This window comes from Nuphar pumila, chromosome 2, assembly GCF_984573655.1.
Source record: "Nuphar pumila chromosome 2, dmNupPumi1.hap1.1, whole genome shotgun sequence".
NCBI lineage: Eukaryota > Viridiplantae > Streptophyta > Magnoliopsida > Nymphaeales > Nymphaeaceae > Nuphar > Nuphar pumila.
In genome coordinates, this window is record NC_143250.1 from 20,174,712 (window position 1) to 20,187,647 (window position 12,936).

The 12,936-nt window shown below is 33.0% G+C and overlaps 1 protein-coding gene across 1 annotated transcript in view; it reads left to right on the forward strand.

Moving 5' to 3' along the window:
- The first annotated feature begins 8,160 nt into the window (after nucleotides 1–8,160).
- Nucleotides 8,161–12,936, forward strand: part of LOC149844967 (alpha/beta-Hydrolases superfamily protein) — a 57,695-nt gene continuing 52,919 nt past the window's right edge. Inside the window, exon 1 of the mRNA XM_089995405.1 lies at nucleotides 8,161–8,233. Within this exon, the coding sequence (XP_089851531.1) occupies nucleotides 8,209–8,233 (25 nt within the window). The 5' untranslated portion in view covers nucleotides 8,161–8,208. The remainder of the gene's footprint in view (nucleotides 8,234–12,936) is intronic.

A 12,936-nucleotide genomic window follows, 5' to 3' on the forward strand; every position in this document is an offset into this window, starting at 1 on the left:
CTCATGCTTCTTAGTATCATAAATACAATCGTAGTTGTAGTGCACCTACCTCGAAAGCCGAAAATCAAAATCAAAACTGTAGAACTAGTGAAACTTATTCTCTTTATGATTATCTTCCTCCTTTTGTCTACATAACCAATGGAAGAACACAACTACACCAGCACCAAGCTCCTCCAAGGAGGGCATATGGTAGGAAAAAAAAAGAGAAGGGAGAGAGGATTTGGGAGAGAGAAAAAAAACTAAGCGAGAACTAGGGGGTGTGACTTGATCCCCCTTATATGGGTTTTCCACATGGGTTTCCCAATCCCATGTGAATACTTTCCAAAATCATGAGAGGGGTGAGGTTTCCATAATATCCCAAATGAGACTTTTTTTCTTTAAGGTCCATCCCAAGTTGTTTTTTCACATCATTAAGGAAACTATTTATATTCATTTGACCTTATCCAACTCAATTTATTTTTAATTAAATTACTTTTAAGACAAGGAAGGTAGGAGGGGACACCCCACCTCCTTGGATTCTTTCTCATGTTAAGTCCATTTCATAATGAACTCCAAACAATTTAGTAGGGGCTCATCTAAGGGGCATCTCACCTTAGAGGTCTAAACTAATTAATTAATGAATTTCTAAATTCATTAACTAAATTGTCTTCTTCTTGAATTAGGAAACTAACTAATTTTTTTTTACTTTAATTAAGGTAGAATCACAGGCAATTAGAAGTTAGAAAAGTAGAGTATTTTAGCCAAGTAGGATGGGCCCACATAAGGAGTGTCCCACCCTTGAGATCCTACTTGCTTGTTTAGTTTAATTAATTACTAGACTTTTCAAATCCAATCAAATTCCTATTTTAATATCCAATTGAATTTCTAAATTGAATCTAAGTCTAGATGAAATCCAAATTTTATTTAAATTAAATCCATATTCCAATCCAAATTAACTTCTAAATCAAATTCAAATCCCATATCAAAATTCATATTTAATTAAATGCATATTGGATTTAAATTTTAAATGTAAGTTCATGTTTAATTTATATTAAATTGAAACTCAATTGGAATTAAATCTCAAATGAAATCCACTCCTAATTGAAATGAAATTCAAATCAAATTTAGATTCAAATTAACTTGAGATTCCAACTCAAATTAACATTCACATTAAATTCTAATTCAAACAGAAAATAAATCCTAAAATTGAGACATGAAAATTTATCTTTATTTATTTAATAATCATAGAAAAATTGAAGGTATTACAAACCAATGAAAATTTATGGTTAATTTCTGAGGGCCAATCTTAGATGGTGAGAAGATCGTTGACACTTCATTAGCAAAAAATCATACTTGGCAAGTTTTTAATGTTGAGCTATATATTGTGAATGTTTGTACAATGTTTATTTTTTAATGAATGAAATAAATATATGTATGAGTAGTTCATTTTTTAATGACTGGAATGAATATATGTATGAGTAGATTTATTTTTTAGTAATTGAAATGAATATATGAATATATATACGATTATGTTTAGTTTGAATAAATTGAATAAAGTTGTATCATACCTTCTGACCATGTTTGCATAAAATATAGATGAAAAATGACCAATATTTGCGATGATAAGGAAGTTTGCATAAAATATATGCGAGGATGAGTAAGTCCGCATATATTTTATAACTACTTCCTCATCCTCCCAAATATTGATTATTTTTTGCCTATACTTTATGCAAACTTCGTGAGGTTTTCCTAATAAAATATATGTGGACTTCCTCAACCTTGAATAAAATATACATGCAGACTTGCATTCATTCCATTCTTTCATAAAATATAGGTACTCATGAATTGCATTCGTTGCATTTTTTTTATAAAACGAAGTCTCTCATACATTGCATTCATTTTATTCTTTCACAAAATAAAGTTGCTCATACATTGCAATCATTTTATTCTTTCACAAAATGAAGTTGCTCATACATTGCATTCATTTTATTCTTTCATAAAATTAAGTTGCCCATACATTGCATTTTGGTTATTATTTCACAAAATGAATGAATAGTAATACATTGCATTCACTCCATTCATTCACAAAATAAAGGCGCTCATACATTGCATTTATTCCATTTCACAAGAATATTGTTTTTCACTGCCTCTTTGACGAGGAGAAAACAAAGTATGTGTAAAGATATTTCCATCTCTTGGGCCTCAAGAATGTTGCATATCACTGCTTTTTAGCCCATCCATACCATGTTAGCGAACACTGACTCAAAGATACATCAACTCTGTGTTGATGAAAGACAATACTTTATACCATCGATTCTACATCATCATCGTTTACTTTCTTTATAATGAGAATGAGTTGCATATTTCATTTCCAATGCCACACATACCATAAGATTCCCTTACTTAAAAACTCGTTATCAATGATTTTCTACCAATAAAGCGTTGTCGATCTTCTCACCGCTGGTTGGAGTTCACAAAAACCTAGTTTATGTGAAACCCCTAGCTTTGCTTTTTTACTATGCTTGTACAAAAATATACATATTTTATAAGAAGATCACATATCTAATTATGCATAGAGACGCAAATATGTTGCATCCTATAATTTATGTTTGCAACACAAAATAAGTGTTTTTTTAATGAAAAATGCATTTTATAAGTACCAGATATATGTGATTTTGCTAAAATATTTGCAAAGTTACGATCATAAGGAGGCTCACAAAACTTATTTCTATGCACTTCATGAAGACCATAAAAAAATATATGTGATCGTATGTTTAAGTGGCGGTTAAAGAAAGGAGAAATGAAGTTTGCACAGTATTCCGCAACTTTGGTATAAAATATATGATTTTACTAAGGTATTTGTGATTTTATGATTAACAAAGAAGACCACATAAATAACCTAATTTTTTGCATGCTTTATGAGGTCTGGAAAAAAATGTGTGAACCTCCTTTTAAGTGGGAGTTTACGATAGTCGATGAGCAGAGCGATATATCATGCAAACTTCATGGGTTTTTTATATACAAAGGATAAAAATGTCCTAACAAAGTTGACTAGTTGTGATTTTGGTCATCGAACGAATTTAGCAAATTGTGGAGTTTTTAAAGAAACACATCATTTTTAACACACAGTATGATCATTTTCCATACTCAAGTTATGGTGCATAAAACACCATGACCATAATGCTACACATGAAACTAATTAAAAGGCCTACATTATTGATAAAGGCTTAAATAGTTAAACCTCACATAAAAGCTAACCTCTTTAAGGAAGAAGATTGAGCCTTTTTACCCCCAAAAGAGGTCTAGGTCTCTCAAGCTGACTTAAATTAGAGGCACCACAGTTAAAGGCCTCCAACAACTCTTTTTGAAACCATGATTGGATCTGATACTCTACGTTTGAAAATTCAGGTCGAATCTATCTCTAAAATTGGACCACTTTTAAAAATTCAAATCCCAAACATGTTGGGTTAGGCATTACCCGATCCATTTTCATGCATGACTAGTGAGGGTTTAATTGAGAGGCCCACATCTTTTATGGGAGCTTAAACCTCATGTAGAAGCTTACCTCCTTGAGGAAAATGCTCAAGCCTCTTTCCCTCTAAAAGGAGGTCTAGTAAGCCTCTAAAGCTAATTTAAACTAGAGGCATCATATGTGAAGGTCTCCAACAACTCCCTAGGGTTGTCAATGGATTAGGGGTTTGCATCAGGTACTTGACCTAACCCAAACCAAAATCCTAGTATCAACATAAAAATATCGACCCAAATGTTATGTTGGTCGACTACAACCTGACCCGAGTGATATATGGGTTGGTTTGGGTTATCGTTTTTCTTAAATATATGATATCACATAGCTTGACTCAAGTATTTTATATGGAAAATGATCGTATTGTATGGCTAATTTGACCTGATTCTCTAAAAATTTAATAATTCTCTATATTCTTCTTATGTCCAAAATCACAAATATCCGACATTGTTTGGACCCTTTTATCCTTCGCAACTACGAATTGAGGCCTTATTGCGATAAAATTATATCGTTCGTCGACTAGTCTTAACTCCCACTTAAATCCATAATCGCATATTTTTTATGCAGACCTCACGAACTTGTATGAATTTATTTACAATTTTTTGGTAAAACTAAAACCACCAAAATCGCAAATATCCTACTCTTTCACATATATGTCAATATTTTGCATAAATATATTTGTGAAACAATCTCACAATTATCCTACTTTTTCGCATATACTTCCTGAAATCACATAAATTTATGTGTAAAACTCCACTTAAAGAAAAACAACAAAATCGCAAATGTCCTACTTAAATATTTGTGAATTTATTATTATATACAATTTTTCTTAATATTTGCATATTTGTCACCTTATATCATAAGTATTATTCTTAAATATTTGCAAAATTATGACAAATATGTGATATTTTTTATTTTTTTTTTTGTTGAATCATATATAAACACGCTATTGTCCCCAACCTCTTGTTTTTGCATAATCTAGGGCCTTTTTTTGTTTTTTGTCCCTAGGCATTAGTCCCTAGTATGCTTTCCTTCCGACAACTATTTTTGACAACTATTTATAGGAGACACTTCATCACTGTTGAATCATCGAGAATTCACGAATTGAATCTCTGCTATATTAAATGTTAAGTAACCATATCTTTTCGCAGAAAAGTCTCACTTAGTCCAATGTTGCATGTGTTTGAACTTTGTTCCTTAATTTTGTCAAGAAAATAATTGCATTATTCTTTCCTAGCTACTCGAGTTGCACTCCACCAAAGTGCACTGAGTGGTGAACCAAATTTCTTCAAAAAGTTTTTTGTTAAATGCTTCATGCAAAATCCAACATGACATGTAGGCCATTTGTGGGGGACAACATACTTTAAAACTAGATATCTATATGGGAATAATTGTCAATACTCTTCTTTTTTTAAACCTGTCGAAGTGTATGAATTCATACTTTAGACGCTCTAAAAACTATGTCCATAAATCATTGGACTCCTCATCAACAACTGCAAATGTTACCTAAAACATCTCGCCACAAGGATCAATAGTATAGGCCGACAACAATATACCTGCATATATTTCTTTTAGGAACATGTCATCTACCATAAGAACATGAGGACATCCTTTCAAAAATCTATTGATGCTTGGTTGAAAAAATAATAACAAATACTGAAATCAATCTTTTCAATCAGTCTAAATATATCCTAGCGATCATCGATTAGCCTTCGTCAGATAATCAAAATAGTCAGAAAACATCTTAAAGGACTCTTTGAAAGAACTGTGTAATGCAACATTAATGTGTTTCCGTTCACGTCATGCTTGTTTATAAGTAACCGCCACACCTTCCTCATGATTGATGTCATTCATGATTTCTTTTAGAGTTATCTTCAGGTTATTGTGTATGCATTTGTGAATAACACCTAAAATTCACTTGGAAGGCACTTTTTGTACTATAAGGTTGCCCAGTGATCCACCACATGTATGCTCACTTTCAAACATCTTCACTTGAAAGAAACTTGCTCCGTGTACCTTTGTGCAATGGATCTTCTAAGGGAAATCAACTGTCATATGCACATTTGTCCTCCTGTATATGACAATGACTCTATTATTGCAGCTCTTTAAGAATTTTTCTTTATAATTATTTATGATCACATGATTTTTCAAAAACTCACATCAATGCTATAGACCGTTAAACCTTTTGCCTAAAGCAAATTCTCAATCAATTGAGTTTGTTGTTAGCAACTAAGATTATTCACAAACATTAAGTTTTTCATTACGCAATCATTCATACAAATTAGATGTCTCTCTTTTAATAATTTTCAATTGTATGATAACCCATTAAACAAGAATCAAGGCTTCACATTCTCAAATGCCATTGGTACATCATTTTCACCTTTTCTTATTTGTCCCATGTTATAACTGTCTTTATCCTCTTTTATCGACATTGTATACTCATCATCATCGATATAATCTAATTCTTTATCGTCAACATGATTATTGTTATTGCTAATTGATTATTCGATTGCATCAACTTAATCAAAATTCATTATATATATATCACTTCATTTGCTTTCATGCATGCATCATTCTTGCATTCTCAATATTCAAGATTAACCATCAAAATATCACATTCATCAACACACCTACATCTCAACCATAAATTATATCAACATTACAACTTGTACATAGCATTGTCGTATGCTTTAGAAGGCTGCATGTCATTCAAATTATTGGTACTGGTTTGCCCACGTGATTCCACATCCTTTGCAGTGATCTGTTAATCATGTATGACATCAACATCGTTCACTATTTGGGATAGTTGGATAATCGATAAAGGACTCAGCTCAATAGATGGTGCCTGAGATACATAAATATTGTCTATAGGATTCACATCATTCTATTCACCAACTACTCCTTGTTTAGCCACTCATTGATTAATTTTGCACACATCTAAGTAAACATCACTATTAAATGACATCGATTCTACATCATCATTGTCTTAAACATCTATACCTATTTCTTGGTTATTTAAGTTTGGAGAATAACTATATCGGAGGCTCACTTAGTCTGATGCATAACCGATTTTACTAGATATCAAAACTATAAATTTCTTAAAGGTACTATTTTTAGAGATCACTATAGATTTTCAATTAGTGTAATCAGACCTGCAATATTATACTTTAGCCCTTTCAAACGCCATCATAGACTGCCTACATCAACCACGATAATGTATTTTAACCATTTCAATGCTTGTGTAGAGTGAATCTTAACCCCATTACACTAACACAAGAACAACAAATATTAACTAAATGACAAACAAACAATCACAAATCATTTACAACAAAAAACAAATATATATATTTATATGAAAAAACCGTAAACACAGTAAACCCTAAAAGGTAAATCCGGTGGCTGAGAAGTCGATTACAATACAATAAAACATAAAAAAAATATCCATAGCAACAAAAAAAAAATGCACATGGAGATATTAAATGATCACGAGCTGGATCCGTTTGTACCCCTTATTGTAGGATGTCATGTTAAAAAACAATATGCATGGAGATACTCATATATATATATATTGTATGAAACTCACCTTTTGAACCTATAGATGGGAAAGTCGATCACAAGGATGATGTCGCAACCTCCTCGCAATGCATCACCAAATTATACAGGAATTGCTGCAAGGGTTCTATATGGAAGCTCTTTGTGGACACAAACGAAAAAAAAACCTTGAATAAAAAATGCATATATATATATATGAAACGATAAATCCAAAAATATTAAGAAAAATCACATATAATAATAAATTCACAAATATTTAAGAACATTTGCAATTTTGTTACTTCCCTTTAAGTGAAGTTTCACACATAAATTTACGCAAATTTGTAAAGTATATGCGAAAAGGTAGCATGTTTGCAATTGGAGTTTCATAAATACATTTATGTGAAATATTGACGTATATGTGAAAGAGTAAGATATTTGCGATTTTGGTGGTTTTAGTTTCATAAAAAAATCACAAATAAATTTATATGAGTTCGTAAGGTCGGCATACAAAAATGTGTGATTTTGGATTCAAGTGAGAGTTGGAACTAATCGGTGAGCAATACAATTTTATCGTAATAAGGTCTCAATTCGCAGTTGCAAAAGGTAAAAAGGTCCTAACGATGTCAAATGTTTACGATTTTTGACATCGAGATACATATAAGAAATTATAAGGTTTTTAAGGAATCGGGTTAACTTAGCCATAGAGTACGGCCATTTTTTTGTATTTTATATGTATTTTTAGTGAACACGTGCCTTAAAATATATGGATTCAGGTTTAGGATTTCATTCTCTTGAACCAACCAAACCCAAACCTGAACACGAGTCCAACAATTAGTTATTTGGATGGGTTAGGGTACACTCAGATGGATTAGATACCCAAGCCGTTGATAGCCCTAGAAGTAATCGTGATCGCATTTTACACCACAAGGTTAAATCCGGGTCGGGTCTGCCTATAGAACCGGACAACTTTGGAGAATTCCAATTCAGAGTGTTGGGTCAGGCATGACCCGACCCGTTTCCATACTCCCTGACCACTGACCACCCCAGGGACGAGAGAGAGAGAGGGTCCTCCTGCTATAAATTTCAGAAAAGAGCACCTGAAGCCAAAGACTCGGGCGTCTCTCTCTCTCTGTCTCTCTCTTTCTCTCAAACGAGTTCTTCCCACGACAAGAATGGCGAAGCGTCTCTTCCAACTTGGTATTCCTCTACCCCTTCTCTTCTCTTCAGGAATCTTCATCCCCACTTTCTTTTCCTTCCCTTTCTTTTCAGTTGCCATCCTCGTTATTTCGCGTTTCTCATATAATTTCTTCGTATGCAATTCGCGTCTCTGAAAAAATATTTCCTAATACAATTAAATTGTATTTCTCGTTGAGTTCTTTTGTAGAGAGTGATCACGAAAGACTTCCAGAAATCCCTTTTGCTTGCGCATTTTGTTTGATGATTTGGACGGGTTTTATTGTTAGGACGGTGGTCAAATCGCTAAGTTTCGTGGTATTATGGTTCTGGTGCTTCATCTAAGGTTTTTGTGTACATGTTTTACCAATGATCGGGCTTGGTCATGGAGTCCTCTTTTTCTTTCTTTGTTTCGATTGAAAGTTGGTAATCAGACGGTACGGTTTTCCTTATGTGTAATTTGTGGAGTATTATTGTTTCCGCCGTTGCTGGCATGGTGGTGACGATGAAGATCAGAAGCAACCGTGATTCTCATCTGGTGATTTGTCGATCTGTCCTGTGGTATTTAGAACACACCGGTAATCCCTGGAAAAATATATTTTTTAAAATTCCTTTTAAAAAATTGAATTTAGGAGACACTGGTAACTCATTAGTGGTTTTTGATAGAAGATGATAGCACAGTAAGTAGAGGTATGATGTCAATAATATCATGTTGTTTGCTGACAAGGAAATGCTGTGTTGGGGAACTCATGTAATATAAATCCATGTGGGATAGATTTCCTTGGTTTTGAATTTTGTTGCCTGGGGGGAGCTTTTTGTATTGTTAAAACTGCATCTTCTATTCGAAGGTGATGGATGAGAATCTTGTGTAGAAGACAGCAAGATTGCCAAAGAGGGAGGCAGAATCGTGAAATGATGCGAGAATCTGAAGTGAGAGACAAGGGGTTCATAAGTACATATGAGTCGGAAGCAAGAAGTGATTAAGAAAAAATTAGAAGGTGAATTAAAAAGATTTACATGATGCATGAACAAAAGGCCAAAGGTGATATATTGTATTACTTTTAATTAATCTAATGTTTGTTAACTCTATTTTTTAATTTTCAATAACATAAATTATTAACTAATATAATGCATGTTGGAGTTGAAATAAATTCCTTATTTGCTACATGATTTAGAATTAGTTTATTATACATGTTTGGTTAGAACATATCCAAGCAAAAACAATTATTTATTAATATTTTAATAACTAATAAGTAGAAACCGATCAATTAAGATCAACATAACACACTTATGCATTATATAAAAAAGAGTACATAAGCATACATGCTTTTATAATTTGAACAAACTTTTGAACGTTTGTGCTTTGACTAGTTTTTCAAATAAATAGCCCAAAATCTTTTAAGTTTAATGAGATGGAAGCATTTACATTTTAAGAAATATAGAAAAAGTATTGCCATATAAGATTTATTCTTCAAACTAACTAAAAAAGATCCAAGTGCGGTATGATATTGTAGAAATTAGAACTCATTGATTATGTAATTATGTTGTTTTTTAGTGAAAGTATAAGTCTTATGTTGAATTTTTTATGTTTGTGGAAGTGCGCTTTATATGATAAAGTAATTGAATTTGGAAAGTACGAAACAGGCTTCTCATAATAGGTAGAAACTTCTTATAACAATGATATAAAGTTGTAATGTTGCATAAGAAAAAAAAATATAGCCATGTGCCTTAGAGAATTTTGTTTTGTATAAATATTTTGGATGAAAATAAATGTGCATCTACCTGTAGAGAATAATGTAGTTGATGTTGCCATTGATTTTGGACTATCCTCTAGTAAGGTTTATATTATTTTCATTATTATCATGTATCTTTTTATAGTCTATTTTTCTCATCATGATTATCACATTGAAGCATTATAAAATTGGTAAATTGTGTTACTATAGTCATCATAATCTTGGTCAATGTTTCTAACAATTGAAGCAAGCTTAAAAGAACTTACATTGTTTTGTTGGATTTCTAAGAACTCACTTTATACCCATAACTTACATAGATCCTTGATATCACCCCCCATTTTAGATATGCAAAGAAGCCTTATGAAGCTCCAAACCTAGGCTTCATTTTCCCAAGCCTCTCAAACAATGAATGACATAGGGCACAATCTAAGTGATTACCGAACATACTGAAATTTTGTCTAAATTTGACTTTGATTGAAGATATTTCTGAATTTTGAAGTCAAAATGTTTCAAACAAGATATCATTAAAAAGCTTAAAATTCAGAAGTCCAACACATTTTACGAATCTGAATTTGGACTTTGAGATCAGAAGTTATGGTCAAAATACTACAAGGTATTGATTGTCAATGTTTCGGCTCTTTGGTTTTCAAAGTTTTAGGTCTATGGTTTTCGATATTTACACTTTGTTTTCAACATCTTCATATGGATTTCAATGTTTACGCTTGGTATTCATTGTTTTTTATGTGGTTTTCAACGTTTCTAAGTTACTTATCTTAGAAGGTGTGAAAGGATGTCATATTACATGTATTTGTGCTACCCCCGTCGTTGTGTATATAAGTTTATTTTTAGGGGCATGTATTTGTAACCTTAGTCTTCTATTTTTGTCATCTTGTGTAGCAAAGGAGGTTAACCCCTTCATGTTGTAATCCCTCATTCTTTTGAATTTAGAAACCCTATTGTGTTTTGTTCTTCTCCATTGCCTCTCTCTCTATTCCTTCTACTACAACAAATAGAAGGAAAGGATATCAACATTTGTAACATGTATCATTGGGTTTTCAACATTTCTAGCATGTGTCTTCATGCATGCTAGCATTGCTCTCAACATTTTGGTTACGTGTGTTTTTGTCACGTCACCATAGTTGTTGGTACCTGTAGAAAAATGAAAGGAAGAGGAAATCCAAGATAAAAATGAAGAGAAGATGGTAGAGGAAGTCGTGCCTACCAACATGGGGCTCCGCTTGTCTGGTAGGAGCAGCTAGTGCACGTCACCTTGTGTTGGGACGTTGCAAGTTCGAATCCCAATGGTATCGTTGTATAATTGGTAGGGGTCTGCCTAACCCCAGCTTGCCTATCAGGAAAAAAAAAAGCATAAGGAAGGATATGGCACAATATCCACTATTCATTTTCTGTAGGTATTTACATCTTTACAAAAAGAGGGCCGAGACAAAAATGCCCTTAGACTTAATTATAAAGTCTGTTTATAACCTTTACAAGAGAAAATACACAAATCCCTTTATGTGGAGAAAATATCCAGCATTCCCAACTTGCCACTAAGTTCTTGAAGCTTCACTTTATTTACTGCCTTGGTGAGTATATCAGCTAGCTGAATTTGTGAGCACACATAGTGAACTTAAAATACTTTCACTTCAATCTTTTCTCTAATGAAATGACAATCCATCTCTACATGTTATGTCCTTTCATGATGGATTGGATCATATGCAATTTGTATGATATCTCTATTATCACAAAATATAGCAAATAGGAGTTTTAACTTAGCTTCAACTCAATTGCTAAGGATTTCAACCAAATTCCTTCACACCTTTCATGTGCCAAGGCTCTATATTCAGCCTCAACACTAGATGTGGCCACCACTATTTGTTTTTTACTCTTCCAAGACATTAGGTTCCCATTAATTAGTGCACAATATCCTGAAGTGGATCTTCTATCTTCCAATGCTCCTGCCCAATTTGCATCAACATATAATTCGACATCAAAATGTCCATGATTAACATATAAAAGTCCTTTCCTTAGGCTCTAGATATCTCAAAATCTGATATACCGCCATCATATAGTTAGCAGTGGGAGAATGCATAAATCTACTAACTACACTTACTGCATAGGCTACATTTGGTCTTGTGATGGTAGGATATATGAGTTTCCCCATTAATCTTTGATACATCCGGATGTCTTCTATCTCATTTTCTTTTCTTTGTCCCAATTTATGATTCATCTCCATAGGGGTATTTACATCTTTGCATCCAAACATTCCAACTTCCTTCAACAAATCAAGTACATATTTTCTTTGAGATAGTAGGATGCCTTTGTTTGATCTTAGCACTTCAATGCCCAAAAAATAGTGAAGGGAACCAAAGTCCTTGATGTTAAGAACTCTCTACAAGTACCCTTTCAGACTTCTTATCCCTTCTTCATCATCACTTGTAATCACATTATCATCCACATACACGATTAATATTGAAATTTTGCCATTACCTTTCACAAAGAGTATGATAACTTATGCTTCTCATATGCCCAAAGTGAATGATGGCTTCACTAAATCTTTCGAACCATGCTCTTGGAGATTGTTTTATTCCATAAATAACCTTTTTTAATCTACAAGCCTTGTTGTCTTCAACTGAACCAAAACCGAGAGGAAGAGATATAGTTATCCTCATTTAATCTTCCATGTAAAACTGCATTCTTCACATCTAATTGGTGTAAGGTCCAACCCTTAAAGAGAAGCTAAACTTATGAGGACCCTTATTGAGGTCAACTTGGCAACTGGAGCAAAAGTTTCTTGGTAATCAATTCCATACGACTGACCCTTAGCAACCAATCTAGCCTTGTACCTTTCAATTATTCCATCGGCTTTAAGCTTAAGAATGTAGACCCATTTTCTTCCCACAAGCTTTTGTCTATTTGGTAGAGTTATCTCCCAAGTTTGGTTTTTTTTCAAGTGCATCCATCTCTTGTAACATAGCCTCTTTCCACTTTGGA